This window comes from Lynx rufus, unplaced genomic scaffold (assembly GCF_022079265.1).
Source record: "Lynx rufus isolate CCGP_SWC_20201006 ecotype Redwood Valley unplaced genomic scaffold, mLynRuf1.p SCAF_1, whole genome shotgun sequence".
NCBI classification, from domain to species: Eukaryota; Metazoa; Chordata; class Mammalia; order Carnivora; family Felidae; genus Lynx; species Lynx rufus.
Genome location: NW_025814823.1, coordinates 3,866,618 through 3,889,608, shown reverse-complemented (window position 1 = coordinate 3,889,608; position 22,991 = coordinate 3,866,618). Strand labels below are relative to the sequence as shown.

The 22,991-nt window shown below is 41.9% G+C and overlaps 1 protein-coding gene across 1 annotated transcript in view; it reads right to left on the bottom strand.

Annotated features, from left to right (window-relative positions):
• SGCG (sarcoglycan gamma) overlaps nt 1-22,991 on the bottom strand; it is a 127,138-nt gene that overhangs the window by 20,685 nt on the left and 83,462 nt on the right. Inside the window, exons 4-5 of the mRNA XM_047074162.1 lie at nt 19,804-19,891; nt 9,244-9,363 (exon numbers count right to left, since the gene is read on the bottom strand). Of these exons, the coding sequence (XP_046930118.1) occupies nt 9,244-9,363; nt 19,804-19,891 (208 nt within the window). The remainder of the gene's footprint in view (nt 1-9,243; nt 9,364-19,803; nt 19,892-22,991) is intronic.

Genomic DNA, 22,991 nt, shown 5'->3' with positions numbered 1-22,991 from the left:
ATACACCCAAATAGAACAGTTATCCAAACAAATGTTGATTAAAATATAAAAATCATGAAATAATATCACACAGATAAGCCCAAATAGAACAGTTATCAAAACAAATGTAAATGTTTTATTTATTTTAATTTTTAACGTTATTTATTATTAAGAGAGTGTGAGCGAGGAGGGGCAGAGAGAAAGGGAGACACAGAATCCGAAGCAGGCTCCAGGCTCCGAGCTGTCAGCACAGAGCCTGACGCGGGGCTCGAACTCACAAACCGCGAGATCATGACCTGAGCCGAAGTCGGACGCCCAACTGACTGAGCCACGCAGGTGCCGCAAAATGTAAATGTTTAATACTCCTCATTAAAAACCAAAGTCTAGGGTCTTCTGGGTGGCTCAGTTGGTTGAGTGTCCAACTCTTGATTTTGGCTGAGTTTTTGATCCCAGGGTCACGACTGAACCCTGAGTCGGGCTCTGCACTGAGCATGAAGCCTGCTTGGGGTTCTCTTTCTCTGTCCCTCTGCCCCCTCCCCTGCTTAGGTGCTCGCTCTCTCTCTCTAAAGCAAAAATAAAAACAAATAACCCCTCCCCCCCCCAAAAAAACACAAGGTCTATTCGAATGGGTTAAAAAAATAAATTTCAGCTAAATGCCACTTTCAAGAGAAACGTAAGTCATTTAATAGGAGGATTTAGGTTGGAAGGGTAATTTAAAGAGGTCATCAACTTCCTACAGTTTAGAGAAGTCATTGCACAGGGAAGTGGTGTTTAGCACTGATGGAATCATTCTGTGATTAAAAGGGGAATATCAACACATCTAAGAGAAGCAAAGCGGGAGCAGAAATTATTGGACCACTGAATTAATCAACCTGCAGACTTCTCATGTAAGATAATACATGTCCTTATCACTTAACCCAGATTTAATTGGGTCTTTTGTTCTTTTCAGCTGAAAGATCGTCAACTGATGGGCCAGGTTATCCGATGTCCACAGAGCTTCATTACCAAGTGTTTGGAGATCTTTGGTTATGTTCTTAAAGGATATGGTGATCTATTAGCATCTTGTAGATAATCTGTCTTCATGTCTTTTCAAGGGACCTGGACTTATCACCTTTGTTTATGTCCACTTTTTCGGTTGTTGAAATCTTATTCTCCCGATCCTCAATGGCTTTGTGAGTGACTGCAGTGTTTCTCCACCATCACTTCTGACTTCATGGAATCCTGCTTAGCCACAACAGGTGCAAAGAAACTGAACTGGCTTATCACTGACTCTTGCTGTCCTCAAGGGAAACTGGATACCATTACAGGACCCTGTTTTTCTTACTAAATGTTGGGGAATGGGCCCAGCCAAGCAGATCACGGCCAAGGAATCAAAGTAGATTTTTTGCCAGAAGTGAGTTCTGGCAACAGCCTAATAAAGCGTTTTTTTTGAGATGAACTTTCGATGCTGCTCCAGTAATATGTTCTATAACTGGGTTAACAAAAGGGCATGCTGACTTTGGTCACTTGGTGACCAATTCTATTTTTAGGGGGAAAAAATAAGACTGTTTAAAGGCCGTGATCAATTTCAAACTGAGTTCATGAGATTATTTAATCTCCTCCATAAATCTGACTTAAAAACAATTCTTCAGTTCCCCAGCTGACTATAGCCTAAATGGAAATTGCTTAACACAGAACATTGTGTAAATGTAATGGTAAAACATCTTAATTTGATACATTTATATACTGTAAGATGACTGGCATTGTAGTGATAATTAGCATCTCTATCATGTTACCTAGTCGTCCTTTCTTTTTAGTGACTGTGATAACCAAGTTCTAGTCTCTTAGCAGTTTCGATGATTAAACACAATAATGTTTTCTATGCTCATTCCAGTCTGTATCAGACTCTGGGGTTTATTTACTACTTGTTGCAAGTTGGTACACTTACACAACATCTGTCCTCTCCCCCATCCCCTGGCAACTATGGTTTTATTCTTGGTTGTTACGAGTTTTGCTTTTTTTTAGACTCCACATAGGACATCAGACAGTTGTTTTCCTCTGTCTTATCTCACTTACCATAATGTGTTCAAGGTCTGTGTTGTTGCAAACGGTAGGATGTCCTTTCTCATGACTGAATAATACCCTATTGTATGTATACGCCGCATCCTCTTTATCCATTCATCTGTTGACGGGCACTTAAGTTGTTTCCGTATCTTGGCTACTGTGAATACTGCTGCAGTAAATATGGGAGTGCCTTCATGTCTTCAATATCCTCCTTTCATTTCCTTAGGGTGTATACCCAGGAGGGTTGCTGCATCATATAGATACATGTTGAGTTTTTTGAGGACCCTCCATACTGTTTTCGACAGTGGTTGAGACAATTTCCATTCCCACCCACAGGGGTACTCCGTTTTCTCCACATCCTCACCGATACGTGTTATCTCTTATTTTCTTGATGAGAGCCATTCTAACAGGTATGACGTGATATTGCATTATGGTTTTGATTTGCATTTCCCGGATGAGTATTTACGTTGAACATTTTTTCACGTACCTGTTGGACATTTGAATGCCTTCTTGGAAAAATGTCTATTGAGTTTCTTTGCCCATTTTAAAATCTTTTTTTGTTTGTTTGTTTTTGAGTTGTGAGTTTTTTGTTGTTCTTGCTCTTATTGCTTTGTAGGAGTTATGCACTTGAACATTTTATCGTTGAGTTCTTATATATTTCAGATATGAACCCCTCCTCCGATATACGGTTTGCAAAAATTTCTCCCATTCTGTATGTTGGCTTTTCATTTTGGTAATATTTTATTTTGCTGTGCAGAAGCTTTCAGCTTTGTACGGTCCCTCCTGTTGAGTTTTTCTTTTGTCTGTTTGTGCTTTTGGTGTCACATCCAAACAATCTTTGCCAAGACCAATGTCGAGGAGCATCTTCTCGAAGTTTTCTCCAAGGAGGTTTAGGGCACCACGTCTGATGTTCAAGTCTTGGATCCATTTTGAGTTAGATTTTGTGAGCGGTGTAAGACAGAGATCAAATTGTTTTGTACATGTTTATCCAGTTTTCCCAACACCATTTGTTGAGGGGACTATCCTTTCCCCATTGGGTGTTCTTGGCTCCCTTGCTGAATATTAATTGAGGGCATATGTGGGGGGTTAATTCTGGGCTCTCAATCTATTCCATTGGTCTATAGGTCTATTTTTATGCCAGTACCATACTGTTTTTATTACTATAGCTTTGTAGTACAGTTTTTAATCAGGAAATGTGATACCTCTAGTCCCTCTGCCCCCCCCCCCCACCTCAGGATTGCTTTGGCTATTAGGGGTCTTTTGTGGTTCCAAGTTTTAGGACTGTTTTTTTGTATTTCTGTGAAGAGTGCCATTGGCATATTGGTGGGCATGCTGTTGAATCTACAGATGGATTTGGATAGTATAGACTTCTCCACATTATTGATTCTTTTGATTCATGAATATGGGATGTCTTTCCATTGGTTTGTGTCTTCTTCAGTCTTCAACAAAGTCTTGTAACTTGCATTGTACAGATCATTTACTTCCTTGGCTAAATTTATTCATAACAAAATATTTTATTGTTTTTGATGCTATTGTGAATGGGATGGTTTTCTCTACGTCTTTTTCAGATGTTTCATCGTCAGTGTATAGAGATGCAACTGATTTCTGTATGTTGATTTTACATCTTAAAACTTTACTGAAATTGCTGCTTAGTTCCAGCAGCTTTTTTGGTTGAATCCTTAGAAGATTTTCTACATAAAAAGTCATATCTTCTGCAAATGGAATCTGCTTAAGAATTAAAGAGGTTTCATTTTATTCTTGGAGTACTGAAGACAAAGGCAATGCAAAGAAACCATTTCTTTATGCAAGAGTCAAGATCAGGATTTAGCACCAGTCAGATATTTGGAGTGTACTACGTTAAATAAAGAACCACTTGATCTCTCCTCTTTAATCCCATGCTTTGGGCAGTCATGCAAGAGACCAGGAGAGAGAAAAGTGAAGCAAAGCATTTAATTTTCTTTCCCAGTCCCCAGAGTGAAATTGGCTCTGTCTCTCCTATCAGTCCTCTTTCCTTGGCTCTCGGCCGCTGCTGCTTCTGCTCCAGGAAACTCCAAAGGCTACCTGGAGTGGATCCATTTAAAACAAGACCAAACTTTTATAGTAAGTAGTGGAAGGAAGCTTTCATGGAAATTGATCTTTAAAAATTAATGTTTATAAAAATATGCTTATTGTATTTTATATTTAACAAAACTTAGTTCTAACTGTAACAACTATGAATTCACAGAAAATAAACAAAGAATAACTCAAGTTTTGTCCTGCGGTGCACTTTTTCCAACACAGTTGGAATTATATGATGGCTGTATTAATTTTCTATTTCTGTGTCACAAATTGTGACAAACTTCACTGCTTAGAACAGTAACCACTTGTTAGCTTACAGTCCTTTGGTCAGAAGTCCTACCCAGTGGGCTTGGTTGGATTTTATGCTCAAGGCATCACGAGGGCAAAGTCAAGGAGTCAGCCACGCAGGGCTCTTTTCTGGAGTCTCCGGGTAAGAATCTTGTTCCAAGCCCAGTCAGGCTGTTGGCAGAAGAGAGTTCCACGTGGTTTTAGGGGTGAGGCCCTATTTTCCCACTGTCAGCCTAGCACCTAAGATTCTAGAAGGTGCCACATTTCCTGTCACATGGCCCTCTCCGTCTTCATAGAGCAACAGAGAACCCTTTTAGCACTTCAAATTCTCTGGTTTCCCTGTATACCACCAGTCATGGAAAACTCTCTGCTTATAAAGAACCCGTGTGATTAGAGTAGGCCATCGAGAATCGATCCTCAGATAGACGGACTCCCTTTTGCCACAGAAATAACATAATCACGGGAGCGATATCTTATCATATTCACAGCTTCCTTCCACGCTCAGAGGTGAGGGAATTTTACAAGGGCAAGGTCGCTGGGGGTCTCATTCTTAGAATTTTGCCTACCACAGCGACACAACATGACATTGTTCACAAGGTTTACAGAGGCAGTAAAACCATCGTGACGGTCAAACCGATGGCACTGCCACGCTTCCCAAAGGTGAATAATGTCATCTTTTGACCATCAGTAACATTATTGATCTTTGGAGTACCCGCCAGGTCACCTTCTCGGTCCACTTTCACTTCTTCAGCGGCCGGCAAGTCTGACTTCCCAGGTCTTCTTTTGTTACTGGTTTTGTCAGTGGCTCCAGTATTTCTGTACCACTTTTGACTTCTGGAGCCCTGCATCTTTTGCAAGAGTCACAACCGAATTTCACGACCAATCTGTCTCTGCCTCGTTGCGCTCTGTCCGCTGTCCTCCAGTCAGTGGAAGACCCGGGGTAGATGTGCGGCTGTATGTGTCGCGAAGTGCGGACAGGTGAGACATGAGCCAGGTCACATAGCTGTTCCGTGAGCAGCCGGGACTGGAACTCGGTCTGGCTCTCAGAGTGTCATCCACTCTTATTTTTAACAATCGTCTATTAATAGCCCTTCACGCTCTACACTCTGTTCAGAACGATGAATCCTACTTTTTCTTCCTGACAAACCTCTAGACATTTCTCTAGGACCACCTCAAATCCCTCTTTCCTTGAGAAACCCTGTCCGACCTACTCTTTGTCTCTTCCCATCACGCTCTGGCACAACTGACGTCCTTGTCCAGGCTGCCCCTTTAGCCCTTGACCCAAACATCTATTACAATCCTTAGCAGACTGTGTCCAACCAATTAATTTGTGGTAACAGCTCTCCAGTTAAAATATAAACGTCATGTGAAAGGAAGTGTGTCTTAATTATTTTGTACTATAGGCATTTAGCTTCATTTCTAGCTGCCAATACACAGGAAGGCAATGTGAACGTAAGTCCAGAGAAACGGCGTAGGGTTAAGTTAGACAGGTGGTTCTCAACCGGAGGTGATTTGGCAACGCCGTCATCCTTCCGAGAAGTTTTGGCGATGTTTGGAGACATTTTGGTTATCATAACTCCCAGGGAAAGAATGCTGCTGGATACGCTGCATTGCACAGATACCCCCACATGTACCAAAGATACTATCCCGCCCAAAACGTCAGTAGTGTTGAGGCTGAGAAAGTTTAAGTTATATGACACAGAGAGGGAATCAGACCTTAGGAAAAAACAAGGAGAGAAGTCAGAATTGTACGACTCCTTGCATTGCTTTAACTGCAAATTTAGGGAAGCTAAGAACATACTGAAAAGCTGAGAAGAGTCAAGGTCTGGGTCGAAATGTCACTGTTCATGCAGTCACCACTCCTGGCTGCCCTGGTGAGGAGAACTCCGTATTGTTTTAAAGGCATAATGACAAGGAAAGTATTCAGAAATGACAGGTACAGTATATTTGCCCCAATTAGTTTCACTGGGGAGCAGAGGGGCTTAGAAGAAAACTATATGAGACAAAAAGAATTATGAAAAAGAAGAAGAACATAACTTATCTTTAAAAAGGCTAACTTAAAGGCGCCTGAGTGGGTCAGTGGGTTAAGCGTCTGACTCCTGGTTTCAGCTCAGGTCATGATCTCACAGTCTGTGAGATCGAATCCCACATCAGGGTCTGTGCGGGCAGCGTGGAGCCTGCTTGGGATTCTCTCTCTCTGCCCCTCCTGTGTGTGCGAACTCCCCCCCGCTCCCAAATAATAAAAAGAAATTAAAAAATAAATGAAAAGGCTAACTTAAATGTGTGTGCCAGAGACAGCATCTATCTGGTACCAACAGGTTTTTCCCACTGACTCCGGTCAGATTAGTGTAGGGAGTGGTTCTCAGCCTGTGGTCCCTGGAACAGCAGCATTACCTGACAACTCATAGGAAATGCAGATTTTCATGTCCCATTCCACACCTGCTGAATCAGAAACTTGGGGAATGAAGCCCAACAATATATATTTTAATAAGCCCTCCAGGTGATTGATACATATACGCAGGTAATAAATAATATAGGTGCTTATCAATTTTTTTCACCTCTGCCACTAAAACTAACATCAAGGCCTGGAAGGAGTCCTACGCTAAGAAAAATTTCACTTAAGGGATGCCCTGTGTAGGATGGCTTGGGTTTGAAGCAATCTCTCCTGTTTTTTAGGCTGTTTTCCCTACAGATTTCATTGCCCTGCAGTGCCATAATACTTTATCAAGACCTCTGCTGTCCTCTGTGTATACTGATCCACTTAATTTAGCAATGTTAGTGTGGTAGGGATCATCAATCCACTTTTAAAAATGAGGAAACAGCCAAAAGAGATCAACTCGCCTGAGGTTATGTGGCTAGTAATCGTTGAGACAGGAACAGAATCTAGATCTAAAAAGCCAATACGCTTTGTACTAGCAACAGTAGAGTTCTTTTTCTTTTTTTTTTTTTGAAGTTTATTTATTTATTTTTGAGGGTAGGGGAGGGTATTTTGAGGGTAGGGCAGAGGAGGGGCGGGAATCTCAAGCAGGCTTCCCACTGTCAGCCTGGAGCCTGACACAGGGCTTGAACTCATGAACTAGGAGATCGCGACCTGAGTCAAAATCAAGAGTCAGACACTTAACTGATTGAGCCACCCAGCACCCCTGAGATAGATTTCTGATGACTGAGGCACTTGGACTTTCTAGCCATTTCTTTATTAGGAAACAATCAATGTCCTTTAAATAGATTTCCTAATGTCCTTTATTTTAGTAAGAAAACCACAGACCCTATTGCCTTAGTATATGCTGCAACATAGGTATGGTTCTTGTAGTTTGTTTTGTGAGGAGTTACACACTACGTAAGACTTTATACTAGGGCTGAGTCTTCAGATCAGTTTTCTAGGTGTGCGGGATGGCTTAGTGTCGGTCTGGCTGCGTTTCATGGACGCGAGACACACGAAAAGCTTCCATGCTGTTCTGCCATCTTGGCGGCCTCCTGAGTCTCTTCTTAAGACAGTTTTCATTTATGAGTCTTGGTAATAACGTGTGAGAGAATAAGGTTGCCATTGTTTTCCAGGATAGTACAGAAAAGTGCTGGGATGAATTTAACTACTGCCTTTCTCATTACATTTTTATAGAAGCTCAGTAGGTAAATTTCACACACGTTCTGGACACTTTTTTTCACAAAATTGCTTTTTTGTCAGTCCTAAAAGTGATTCTTATAAGAATCCCACCCAATCTTTATTTCCAAGAGAGACAATTTTTTGTAGCAATAGAAGGACTCCATGTGCTTGATACAATGAGAATAAAAGAAACTCTGGAGAAGGTTCTTTTGCAAAACCATATGGAAAAGAGATACTTGAATATCATACAGATGACAGAGGAATTTATAAGTCTTCGGGTTACCCTAATTGGAAAGAGATAAAGGGTAACAATATGGTGGAAGAAAAGAGTAAGCAAAGATTTATGAGGAGGATTTCATTCTTCCAGGAGAGTATCAAGAATTAAAAAAACAAACATTACGAAGAAGAGTCAACAAATTCAACTACTTTTTCTTACCTGCCTGACAATTTCCAGAGTAAACTTGCCAAAAGTAAAATATGCTTTTGTGGAAGTGTATTCTACGGGATTTTGTTTTTCTCAAGAGTTCCTACGTATAAATGGATAAAGAAAATGTGATATTTATATATGCAATGGACTATAACTCAGCCATAAAAAAGAAGGAAATCTTGCCATTTGCAACAATATGGATGGACCATGAGGGAATTATGCTAAGTGAAGTCAGTCAGAGAAAGACAAATACTGTGTGATCTTACGTACATGTAGAATCTAAAAAAGAAACCAAACTCATAGATACAGAGAATATACTGATGGTTGTCAGAGGCAGGAGATGGGGTTGGGCAAAATGGGTGAAGGGCGTCAAAAGGGACAAACTCCTAGTTACAAAATATCCCTAAGTCCTAGGGATATGATGTACAGCATGGTGACTAGAGTTAACAATGCCGTATTGGATATTTGAAAGTTGCTAAGAGAATAGATCTTGAACCTAACATAACACGAATCACTGAATTCTACTACCAATATTGTACTACATGGTGACTGACTAAAAGTTTTTAAAAAATAAACAGATAAAGAGCACTACATTAAAGAACCTATATTCACACACACACACACACACACACACACAGAAACATTGTATGTTAACTACACTGCAATTAAAATAAAAAAGTAAAAGTTCTTGTCACTAGAAAAAAACTTCCGTGTGGTGATCGACATTAACTAGACTCACCGGGGGACCATTTCACAATATATACAGATATCAAATCATTATGTTGTTCACCTGAAACTAATGTTATCTATGAATTATATCTCAGTTAAGGAAAAAGTTATCACACACCTGTTACTCGAAGTTTATCTGTACCAACCACAACTTCCTTTTCATCGACAGTAAAGAGTGGCTTGCCATCCTTGGAGTTGATCTGGAAGTGTTGACTCTGGACCTCTACCATTTTGGGACCTGCACGATTCATTAAAACAGTTTATTATGAAGTGTTTACGTAGTGTCAAAATCTCTTTTTACACAGGCCACATCACCCAGCAATACCAAATTACTAAATATATAAAATCTGCTACCAACAGTATTTTTTAAAAATTTTGCGATTAAACTTTTTACGTTCTGAGCCTAAATCTATGATATTATTAAAATTAATTTATGTCGAATACATGCTAATCTACAAAGCACAAATTATGGAGGTGCTGAGTCACTCACTAGGTTGTACACCTGACCCAAAGGTAGCCCTGTTTGTCAACTATACTCAAATTAAAAAAAAAAAATTAAAAAGAACAAGAAAGCGTTAATCTATGTCACATAAAAGAATAAATCATTTAAAAGTGAAGTTTTTCAAGTTAAAACTAGCCAAAAATAACATAATTTGTCTACTCAGCTTATGTAAATTTGTAATCTTTTGAGTATTAGCCAACTAAGGATTTTGTATTCTGAAACGTGAGGTTTGCGAAAGACCATTTTTATCTAATGTTTACTTTTGAGAGCGTGAGCGGGGGAAGGGCAGAGAGAGGGGGACAGAGGATCCAAAGCGGGCTCTGCACTGACAGCAGCCAGCCCAACGCGGGGCTCAAACTCAGGAACCACAAGATCATGACCTGAGCCAAAGTTGGACGCTCAACCGACTGAGCCACCCAGGCGCCCCATGAATGACCATTTTAAGAGTGGCTCACTTTCAAAGCATAAGAGACTCTTAAAAACAGAGAACAAACTGAGGGCTGATGGGGGGTGGGAGGGAGGGGAGGGTGGGTGAAGGGTATTGAGGAGGGCACCTTTTGGGATGAGCACTGGGTGTTGTATGGAAACCAATTTGACAATAAATTTCATATTTAAAATAAAATAAAATAAAATAAAATAAAATAAAATAAAATAAAATAAAATAAAATAAAATAAATTTGAAATCTAAAACAGAAAAAAAAAAAAAAGAATGGCTGACTTTAATGGCCAAAGCCAGCCCAGAAGATGAATCCTACTCACATTCTCTTATGGCGTTTTTGTCATCTTCTTCACTCCCTCCTTCTTTGTATTTCAGTGACAACAGCAACACTTTCCTGTCCCAGTGTCATCTTATGTGAGCTGTGGACTGACTGCTTTAGACTCCCTTTAGACTCACAAGGTTTGGTGAGTGTTCCCACGTGCCCGGGGACTGGGGATGCTGTGCCCTCGAGAGCATATGCGACCTTGTTCCATTTCCCTTGCCCACACTCAGGCATTCACCATTTTATGTCTCTTAATTCTTTGTGTTTCCAATCTTTCTAACCCTGGAGCATAACGGATTAATCTCTCCAGAACACAGCTCCGAGCATTCGCTCAAGGAACTACACGCGTTCCCTAATTCTTTTGTAGGTTTGCTTTATATTCTTATCTGGGAGAGTAAATGTACTGAGAAAATGGGTATCTTACAGTCTTTGAGTGTGTGTTCCTGTATCACTCCCACTACTCATTAAAGTTGAGGGATACCTAACTAGAAATTAAATAGAAGCTCTTCAGTGAATACATTAAACAGTTTTGGATATGGTCACCAACATATTCTTACGTTATTTCATTAATCAATACTGCAAAAGCCTTCATTTACCTATGTCTGTGTGTATGTGTAGGACAGTTATAAAGTGGACCACATTTCTCTATTTTTCCTCTATGTCTTAATCTTCTTTCTCTTAAGGAAACCTGACTTTATTTTTTGGATAGTGGCCTGTATTTTTGCTCATCTGCACTTTCACCCAGACTCAGTCACTCAGGGATTCAGTGGCACCATTTATCTCTTCTGGATCACGGATATACCTTAGACATTTATCATGTAAGTACTGATTTGCATTAAATGATGAATATTAAGTTATCTGAATTTAAAATTGAAAGGGGGGAAAAAAAACCTGGAATAATTTCTCCAGTAAGACTTCACCGTTTAGCTTATTGGAGACTCATATAACAGTTCTAGGGGGCTTGATTAAGTAAAAAGGGTTAAACGACATGATTTTTTTTTTTCTGTAACCATTGTTTCATATATGGTGACAAAATGTTCAACGAGTTTAGTTGCATAATTTTCATGAGTAGGGAAACCATATAAACCCTTACTCGAGTCAAAGTAAATGCAGGGGCGCCTGGGTGGCTCAGTCAGTTAAGCGTCTGACTTCGGCTCAGGTCATGATCCCATGTTTTCTGAGTTTAAGCCCCTCATCAGACTCTGCACTGACAGTGTGGAGCCTATTTGGAGTTCTCTCTCTCTCTCTCTCTCTCTCTCTCTCTCTCTCTCTCAAAAATAAAGACACAAACTTAAGAAAAAGAAAATGCAAAAATATGACTCTTGATCATAGGGTCATGAGTTGGAGCCCCACGTTGGGTGTAGAGATTAATAAAAAATAATAATAATAATAAACTTTAAAAAATGTAAAAAACTGAGTGTACCACTCAGCACATATTTATGGCATGTTTTTTTATGTTCAAGGTTTTGTGCTAAGAACCTTGGATATATAAACAAGTGGGATATAGCTCACAACTTAGTGCACTGAAAAGCAAAACATATAAACCTAGTTTCAGGACAATTTGGTAAGCGCTATGATACAAGCATGGGCCGTGTTTAATGAGAACCCGGAATCCATGGTCTGTCCTTGTGGGTCAGGAATGGCACCCTGGGGAAATGATGTCTGAGCTGACCTTGAAGAAACACTTTCCATTTCCCTGATGAAGGGAGAATGAGGCATGCCAGGTAGAGGGAAATCCTAGAGGAAAGGCTCAGAAGTGAATAGAATTCCGTCTTCATTTTATTGAAAACAAGGAGATATCGAATGTTAACTTTAAACACGTTTCCACTTCAGAAAACATCATTCCCTAGCCCGTAACCACAGGGATAATCATCTCTTAAAATAACTGAGTTTCTAATTAATCTTTTAGATTTTATTAACATTCGACTTGTTTTTATGAACCTCGCTGGACACTGATTACAGCCAAGCAAACAGTCTTCTTCTGCAGTGGAGCTAAGAGATGAAATTCAAACTCTACCTTGGTGGTAAAAAAAAACAAGAGCTATCTGGTAAAGGAAAATTTTTAACGAGCGGCTTTGGTACAAAGAAGGAAATAAAAAATGAAAGAAATAAATAAAGGACGGTGTTAGGACCTGACTAATGAAGTTTGTGAAATCGGCCGAAGGGTTTTCTCCGGTGAAGATACAACCAAGTTTTTCCTGACACACAGAATCCCTGACAGCTTTCATTGCATGTGTGATTCCCTCCTCACCCCTCTGCCTCAGTCCGGGCCCCCCAGCCTCTTCCCGGGCAGCCGGCCAGGGAGCCAGTCTCTCTATTTCGGCCTTATGCTTCCTCTATTTCTTTTGCCCACAAATGAGCAAACACATGTATCTTTCCTTCTAGCCCTTTCCTACTTCCATGAAGGGTAGCCTACAGTAGGTAAGCTTCTGCACTTTACTTTTATCGCTTACAAATATGCCCTGGGAGTTACTCCGAATCAATTCACAGGCGTCTTCCCTATTCTTTTTAACAGACGCATGGTATTCACGCGGATGCACTGTGGTTATTCAACAGTTCACCCGTACATCTGGATATTTAAGTCGTTTTTGAAGTTTCTTTCAAAATGTTTATTTTTGGGAGAGAGGGCGAGCGCGCGCATGCTATTGGGGGCGGGGCAGAGAGAGAGGAAGACAGAGGATCCGAAGCGGGCTCTGGGCTGTCAGCACAGAGCCCAGTGCGGGGCTCAAACCCATGAGCCAGGAGATCGTGACCTGAGCCGAAGTCAGGGTGAGCCACCCAGGCGCCCCTGCCCCTTTGTCTTTTCTTGTGGGACCAGAAAGTGGGTTCATTTAGGTTTTCTTCCGAACCTACTGTTTCTGGTTTGTCTTTCCAGCCACTGTAGTTGCCGGTTTTGTCTCCTCTTTAGACTTGGGTTCTTATGAAAACGTTCGATATCCTTAAGTGGGCATCACTTGTCTCTGGGCCCACTGGTGGTATTTCAATACACTTAATTTTGGGGTTTCCTGGGGGAAGTCCTATTTGTTCCTCAGTTGGAGAAAAATCCAGGTGGAGTTTCTGGAAGTCTTTCTGGGTTAGAATCTGCCTAGTGCTGAAGGCACAAGTTTTGGATTTCCCCTCTGAGAGCGTGCCGGTCAGATTCTTGGCAAATGCTTGCTGTTCTACAGGGAAGAGTGGTCCGTGTCAACCCATTCACCATCGACATCCTCCCCTCCCTGAGACCGGCACTTCCCCACCCATCCGTCATTCTCTTCCTCTTCTTTCGAATTCTAGAATGTCCGCTTCTGAGATGTAATCTAGCATCAACTTCTCCGTATTCTTGCACTCGTGCTTCTATCGAGGCCTCCGTAGGCTCACTCCAGGATTTCTTCTGCAACATCTGCGGATATGGTGCTCAGGAGAGCTGAACCACAGTTCCAGACGATGTCATCACGGTTTTCTTTTTGTGTGTTTTACACAAGGCCAGATCTTGGAGGGGTCTCAGTCATAGCCAGAGGACAAGTTGCTGTCTTGGAATAGTGTTGATTACTACTGTCATGAGTTCCCTAGACCTTTGGTCAATTACAAACTTGTTGGCCTCAGCTTTGAGCAATGATGGCACACTTGGGCAGCAAACAGAAGGCTCTTGGTTATTTCTCTTCGACGGGGCTGCAGAAACCCCTGCCCAAAGGATCGAAGCTAAAGAGAAAAAGTGCATGAATTCCCACCAGTCTGGAGAAAAGGTCCCTGAGCATCACCCTTACTTCAAATCTCTTGTCAGAACTTGCTGTGTGCTTTAGTAATTTATTTGCTAACCTGGGGGGGGGGTCACCAATCAAGTGGCTGAAATGTGAAACATGTCTGTCACTGTCCTGCTTTGGTCTCTCGAGTATATTCTTATATCCACAGCCTGTTGTGACCCTGTGCTGTGTTTGGAGCGTCTCTTCCCTGGGGCGTGCTGCACCGGAAGGTCCCCTGTCTTCAGGTTTGCAGTCACTGTCCTCTGTCTCCTTTTCCCTGGGGAAGGATTGCAAAGCAGCAATATCTAGGTAACCTCAGAGATGTGAAGATGCAGCTGGGATCACACTGGTATTTTTGACCTCACTTCTGATGCTTCTTCTGCTGAGGCCAATCATTACACCCAAAGATATCTTGGCTGCAGGTGCACTGCTGTTCCTTAACAGAGGGTCCATGAAACTCTGCAGTACTACATTCACTTTATCCTTGTGTTTTACGTTTCTATTCTTGACATTAGTCACGCTCTGGGTATACAAAGGCTTTTGCAGAAGCTTACCATGGCTATGCATAAGTTCCAAGAACCCGAACCAACTTAATGGGTTAATGAGATTCTTACTTCTCAGCTTTGCTATTCGAACACCTGGCTCTAAGACAGTGTGATTGTGACAGAGGACATCTTTCAGCACCCAGGAAAATGATTTGGGTGTCTGCGTGATGGTGACCAAATTGAGCCGTAAACATTACCAGCCTCCCCAGTGGGTTTATTTGGTTGTTAGCTGAAAATCCCCAGTTGGATTGGTAGTGACCATAACTCTAGAGAAATCGCAGGGCAGAGAGGCCAGTGGCCCTGCTTGATCAAACTCTATACCGACTGCCAGTTGCCAGAAAGCTGGTGGTTCCCCAGGAACCACTGGCTGCAGCCCGGCTCGGTCCTCAGAAAACCCGTACTGCCGAATCCGACCAGCCCTCCCGTGTAAACTTTTTTAAGCTAACCAGAATTCGTCTCTGTTATTTGAAATCAAGAGAAAATGACTGGTAGGCAACCAGAGCTGAACTCACAGTTAGTAAGTTTTCCCGTTATTTTGCTATGAGTTGGTATCTTTCAGCTCAAGGATTTAGAGTGTTAGCTATTGTTCATGTCAGTGTTTGACTTCTTTGGGGATTTAAGACTTTTGGTTTTGACCGTACTGGTTGCCATTGTTTTCAGTGGTTTAGTAATGAGCAAGTATTCATTTCATTACATGGGATGTATTTGGCTAGTTCACATAAATTACATTTTAGTGTCCAGGTTGGCTACATTTAACTTCTTCCCGGAAACGTGAGGCCGGAACGGCTGTGATTGCGGAAGTCGTTTACTTGAAAATACCCTCGGTGAGCTGGGCAGTATTCCCTGCTTCAGGGTCCGCCACGTAGCAGAGGCTTTTCAACCAAGGGTTTAAGAAAAATCACCAGCTTTAACATTATATCAAGCATGAAACACCCAGGTTAAAACTCAAGATTTAAGGTGAACAATTTAAACCAACGTAATTCTAATGGGAAAATTTTTAAAAAAAATTTTTTTAAGTAAGTTCCTTGGTGACAAAAATGGTAACCATATTTGCAGGAAATAGGGCCATAATTTAAGGAAACTGGTGTGCCATAATTTAAGGAAATCTGATTGGAGAGAGGGAGTGCTACATTCCGGGCTGAGGGAGAGAAGTCCTGGGGTTTGCTTTTCCTGCTAAACTACTAATTCCTGCTAACTCCTGGTTTGGCTTGTTCTGCTAAATAGCTGTGTTCTTGAGCAAATTCGCTTTTCACTGCTTCAGTTTTTTTTCATTCATGGAATTGGAGGCAGATGTATATCACATCTAACTCTTTTTTTTTAATTTTTAAAAAATTTTAAAAAGTGTTTATTTTTGGGGGGGGGGGAGAGCATCAGTGGGGGAGGGGCAGAGAGAGAGGGAGACACAGAATTGGAAAAAGGCTCCAGGCTCTGAGCTGTCAGCACAGAGCCTGATGCAGGGTTTGAACCCACGAACTGTGAGATCATGACCGAAGTCGGAAACTTAACGGATTGAGCCACCCAGGTGCCCCTAACTCTCTTGTACGATATATGAAAATCTACGTTCAACAAAAAATTAAATGAGGAAATAAGTATTTGTAGTAAGTCATTTTTATAAGAATATAAAGGGAGTCTTTTACTTGTGGAGCTCCTAAGGGGTACGTACATATTATTTACATGTGACAGCATATAGAAAGTTGCATGTAGGCATCCAACAAATGGCAAATGAATGACAAAAGATGAGCAAAAATCCCTCAAACATATAAAAGCTAGAGCCAAAGAAGTCTGTGAAATAATGGTAAAGATAAATCATAATCCTACATAATCTTTCAAGAAAATATGATTTGATCTTAGACACGTTTCAAGAACATGTACGCTGAATAAACTCAGGTTCATGTCTGGAACCACTGAGAATCTCACTGGACTTAGTGATCGAACAAACTTCTAAGCAAAAGAGAAGTAAGTTATGAAGATTAAAGCAGAACATATAATATGGAACTTGTGTATCAGCGTGATAAAAAGGAATCATCAGGCTAATATACGGCTGCAGTTTCCAATGTAACATTATTCTGTTTCGTAAAAAAGAGACATTGAAACTCGAAACTAGAACAAGCAATCCTAAAATTCATATGGAACCACAAAAGGCCCCGAATAGCCAAAGGAATTTTGAAGAAGAAGACCAAAGCAGGAGGCATCACAATCCCAGACTTTAGCCTCTACTACAAAGCTGTCATCATCAAGACAGCATGGTATTGGCACAAAAACAGACACACAGACCAATGGAATAGAATAGAAACCCCAGAACTAGACCCACAAACATATGGCCAACTCATCTTTGACAAAGCAGGAAAGAACATCCAATGGAAAAAAGACAGCCTCTTTAACAAATGGTGCTGGGAGAACTGGACAGCAACATGCAGAAGGTTGAAACTAGACCACTTTCTCACACCATTTACAAAAATAAACTCAAAATGGATAAAGGACCTAAATGTGAGACAGGAAACCATCAGAACCTTAGAGGAGAAAGCAGGAAAAGACCTCTCTGACCTCAGCCGTAGCAATCTCTTACTCGACACATCCCCAAAGGCAAGGGAATTAAAAGCAAAAGTGAATTACTGGGACCTTATGAAGATAAAAAGCTTCTGCACAGCAAAGGAAACAACCAACAAAACTAAAAGGCAACCAACGGAATGGGAAAAGATATTTGCAAATGACATATCGGACAAAGGGCTAGTATCTAAATCTATAAAGAGCTCACCAAACTCCACACCCGAAAAACAAATAACCCAGTGAAGAAATGGGCAGAAAACATGAATAGACACTTCTCTAAAGAAGACATCCAGATGGCCAACAGGCACATGAAAAGATGTTCAGCGTCGCTCCTTATCAGGGAAATACAAATCAAAACCACACTCAGGTATCACCTCACGCCAGTCAGAGTGGCCAAAATGAACAAATCAGGAGACTATAGATGCTGGAGAGGATGTGGAGAAACGGGAACCCTCTTGCACTGTTGGTGGGAATGCAAATTGGTGCAGCCGCTCTGGAAAGCAGTGTGGAGGTTCCTCAGAAAATTAAAAATAGACCTACCCTATGACCCAGCAATAGCACTGCTAGGAATCTACCCAAGGGATACAGGAGTACTGATGCATAGGGGCACTTGTACCCCAATGTTCATAGCAGCACTCTCAACAATAGCCAAATTATGGAAAGAGCCTAAATGTCCATCAACTGATGAATGGATAAAGAAATTGTGGTTTATATACACAATGGAATACTACGTGGCAATGAGAAAAAATGAAATATGGCCTTTTGTAGCAACGTGGATGGAACTGGAGAGTGTGATGCTAAGTGAAATAAGCCATACAGAGAAAGACAGATACCATATGGTTTCACTCTTATGTGGATCCTGAGAAACTTCACAGAAACCCATGGGGGAGGGGAAGGAAAAAAAAAAAAGAGGTTAGAGTGGGAGGGAGCCAAAGCATAAGAGACTCTTAAAAACTGAGAACAAACTGAGGGTTGATGGGGGTGGGAGGGAGGGGCGGGTGGGTGATGGGTATTGAGGAGGGCACCTTTTGGGATGAGCACTGGGTGTTGTATGGAAACCAATTTGTCAATAAACTTCATATAAAAAAAAATAAATGCAAAACTTTGGACAAAGTTTTACTTAAAAATTAAGTAGTTTGCCTGAAAATTAATAATTTCATATACATTTATCCTTTAAATTCCTCATGTTCTCCCAAAAACATTCTAAGAATTCCAAATTTTCAACAGCATTAAAAAAAAGTCAGTGCTTTCAAAATGAGTTGGACTTTAGCTTGTAATTAAGAGGTAAATTTTTTTTGATCAACCAGATCATACAAATGTAAACCTGACCTACTGTTTTTGAGAAAGAAAAAAGATGCTACTGACAGATGGCAATGAAGAATTGGATGGTTGTGCTCACTGAATTTTAAAAACTGTATACTTAGGGGCGCCTGGGTGGCTCAGTCGGTTAAGCAGCCGACTTCGGCTCAGGTCATGATCTCGCGGTCCGTGAGTTCGAGCCCCGCGTCGGGCTCTGTGCTGACAGCTCGGAGCCTGGAGCCTGTTTCAGATTCTGTGTCTCCCTCTCTCTGACCCTCCCCTGTTCATGCTCTGTCTCTCCCTGTCTCAAAAATAATTAAAGTGTTAAAAAAAATAAAAAATTTAAAAATTTAAAAAATAAATAAAAAAATAAAAACTGTAACAAAAAAAAAAAAAAAAAGAGACATTGAAAGTTACCAGTTTGTGCTGGCGGGACACTTTTCATCTGTTTTCCCATAACCCAGAAGGCCACTCAGTTTCTTAGATTTGGCACATGTATAGACTGCTGATAGTATAGAGAATGGATACACATTCCTTTCACCAGGTGAAAGGAATTTCTTCCTTTCATTTCTTCCACCTATGATCTTTCTCGGTAATCCTTTTTTTCTCACTGTATAAGAGTTCGCGTGATCTCCCTGCTGGGTGAGCTTACTCTCTGGTCTTAGCTGGTTGGATAGGATACGTAGCTGCCCCCGGGCAGTTGGTTACACACATTACTTGGGCCAATCAGAGTACTTTATTGTGAATTTAGAATTCATGAAACTAAAGACCACGCTGGCTGGTGTTGAGAAGCACAGCCTATCAGATGAAGAACCAGAGAGGTCCTGCACGTCCTACGGAGTTAGAGCCGATGTGGCCAAGTGAAAATAATGGGCAGAGATGCTGTAGAAAGGAGGGGTACATGGGCGAGGAGAAAGGGAAGGTGAAGGAGGGGTGGGGAGAGGAAGAGCAAGAGAGAATCTTTTGGCTCTTAGCCCCTGGCCTCTCTGTTCTTTTGAGGCCAGACACTTTGGCTCCTTTCCTTTGGTCTCTGAGATTCCTTTGCGTTCTGTACTAATCATGTGTCTTTTACTACCTTGAATGGTCCTCTATTTCTTGCAATCGCAATAACTTTAAAATATCTCAGACTGTCCCCCCCGTGATGCCAACTATTCTCGGCAGTCAACACAGCATGATATTTAGAAAACTCGTACTGTAATTGTTCATGAGTAACTGTGAATTCTTCAGAAGAGAGACGTGTATCCATTCAGCACAGCTATCCACGGACCACTCACACGCAAAGCACTGTGAAGAGGTTAGACTCACCCACTTTTAACCTGCCTGTGACCTCCCCTTCAGAGTTGCGTGCGTTGACGGTCACATTCTGAGTTGACTGCAGAAGCAGAGATGAATCCTGGAAGGGCATTTACAAAATGTGACAAATACATACTATTCACTCATTTACTCACTTATTTTTAGAGAGACATATTTTAGACTTATTTTTAGTGTGTACATGTGCGTTCCGTGGGCAGGAACAACCAAAGGGATGGAGAGGGAGAATCTTAGGCAGGCTCCACACTCAGTGCGTCGGTGTAGAGCCCAACGCGGGGCTTGATCTCACGATCCTGGGATCATGACCTGAGCCAAAGTCAAGAGTCAAACACTCAAGTGACTGAGCCACCCGGGCATCCCAATGAACAGATAGTATTCAAAATGACTGTGGGGCACCCGGGTGGCTCGGTCGGTTAAGCGTCCGATTTTAGCTCAGGTCACGATCTCGCGGTTCGTGGGATCGAGCCCCACGTCGGGCTGTGTGCTGACAGCTCAGAGTCTGGAGCCTGCTTGGGACTCTGTGTCTCCCTCTCTCTGCCCCTCCCCACTCACGCTCTGTCTCTCTCTCTCTCCAAAATAAACAAACATTAAAAATTTTAAATAAAAAATAAAATGACTGTATATTTATATTCATATATAAATTTAGGATTTCTATAAGATACTTTTTCCATAGTCAGAGATCCTGTGGCCCTACACAGTATTTTAAAATCTTGGATTATACTATGTTAAAAGAGTACAGGAAAATTTTTTACTCCAACAGTTTCAAACAATACGTATTTATTATATTATTGCTTTTGTGGGTCAGGAGTCTAGGCACAGGCTACCTTGGTCCCCTGTTCAGGGTCTCAAGGGGACTGAAGGGCTGAGGATTCATTCCAGACTCAAGAGCTTCTTCTAGGGGCGCCTGGGTGGCGCAGTCGGTTAAGCGTCCAACTTCAGCCAGGTCACGATCTCGCGGTCCGTGAGTTCGAGCCCCGCGTCAGGCTCTGGGCTGGTGGCTCAGAGCCTGGAGCCTGCTTCCGATTCTGTGTCTCCCTCTCTCTCTGCCCCTCCCCCGTTCATGCTCTGTCTCTCTCTGTCCCAAAAATAAATAAACGTTGAAAAAAAAAAAATTAAAAAAAAAAAAGAGCTTCTTCTAAGCTCATGTGGTTGGTGGCAAAATCCATTTCCCTGCTGCTACAGGGTGTCCTAACTCCTTTTTTCATAAATTATAATATTTTTATGGGTTCGCACTGCTCGTATGCAATGGCTATAGTGTACCACGTTAGCTCTCTGGGTGAAGATCTAAAATAATCGAGTTTTAATCAGTGTTTTTTCCTGTTCCAAGGAATTAAAATTTCTTAATAAAATATTAAAATATTAAAATTTTTTTACTATCTATGTCCAGGACATGACATATTTTTAGAGGATAAATCAGAGCATGGTTAGTTCTTCTGTAAGAAACACCACATTACTTATTTTCAAAATGTAAAGCCTTTTCACAACTTCACAAGAGCTTTTTAAAATTTGTCAGATATCTACATTTTTTAAACTTTTGTTGGGAGATAAGGTGGCTTTATGTCATAAGCGCCTCCTGTGGTGTCACAGTTCCGAATGGCTGGTTTTGCACTACAGAAGATTGTTCGCTTTTATATAAGCAATTTTCTTCAAAAAAGAACGCAACAATTTGGCTGTTGGATTCAGGCGGGTTTATGATCCATTCAGAGGGAACCGAATGTCTTCCAAAGTTGTAGCGAGTACCGTGATTTTTCAGAAGGAAAGAAGTTTCAGGAACGCTCTGGAACTCTGGCAGGTCCGAAATTCTCCCCATCGCTTTGTGGAAGCAGATGACCTATCGGCATCTCGTGTTTCATCCACTGATGTGACCTTGATACTTGTCTTCACATTGTTCAAAAATACGTAGCACGGTAAGAGTTAACGGTTTACCGGTTTCTTACATAGAGCCTTGGCGTGCAGGGGTGTGAGGAGGGGCTCACCTCCCGCCGTCTCGGGGCTCTCCCTGTGTGGTGGCCTCCTCAATGGTGAGCTTTAGCCTGTGAGCTTTAGGTTGGCTGCTCTTCCTTGGACTCCCAACCATATCTTCTCAACTCGGGGAGGACCCGTGCCTCTTCGTTGGCCCCGCTCCCTCACCGTGGCCTTCGAAACTCTCTGCAAGTAGCAAACTGGGGCGGTCCTGGGGCTCACCTCTTGTGTCCGGCTCTCAGAGAGAACTGTCTTGACTGCCACTGTCCAACGTCTGCAAACTGTCCGACTCCATTTTGGTGCTCTAACAGAATACCAGAGACTCGGTGGCTTATAAACAACAAAGGTTTCTTTCTCGCAGTTCTGGAGACGGGGAAGTCCAAGGTCATGGTGCTGGCAGATTTGCTGTGTCCAGTGAGACTCACTTTCAGGTTCACAGAAGGGGCCTCCCAGCCTCCAGCTCACCTGGTGGAAGGGGTGAGGGGGCTCTCCGGGGCCTACCTGATCAGGGCACTGATTCCCTCATGAGGAAGTCGCCAAAATCCCGCCTCCTAATACCATCACCCTGGGGGTTAGGGTTTCAACATGTGAACTTCCAGGCCACAGCAAAAACCATGGTTTCTGGTACATTTTCAAGTTTTTTAGTTGTTTAATAAAAGCAGGTAAGTCCGTTCCCTGGTATTTGTCTCGTATTACCTGTTTTGATTTTTACATTTCTTGTCTTTTTCATAGAAGCTCCTCAAAAATAGCTTTATCTCTGTGAGATGCGTAAGTGTGCTTTTCCAGTCATTTTCAGAATGATTATTTCTACTTAGTTGGAAGTTAATTCTCTTTTTGGGGAGTTTAGTTGGAATCCTTTTTTTAGATGAAGGCTTCCTTATGTGGTTTCCAGTCTCAGTCTCAAGCTTCCCTCTGTGGATGCATTTTGATTTCTGGATTTACCGAGCCTGTCTAAGGGCTTTCCCATTGTTTTCATTGAGACCCCTGGGTTTCTCAGCCTTGTCATGGTGGCTCAGGGCTCGTGTCCTCGGATGACATTCGGGTCTTGGTCTGGCATCTTTATTCAAGTCTGGGCAGTAGGTGCGACTATTTTCTGCCTTTCACTGCTGTCTCATGCAGTGGGTCTGGCTAGAGCCCCAAGCAGTCCCATCGGGCAACATTCTGGTCCCTGTGTCTCTGTGGGCTTTGACCGTAAGCTGTCTCTGCCTCTTTCCAGGACT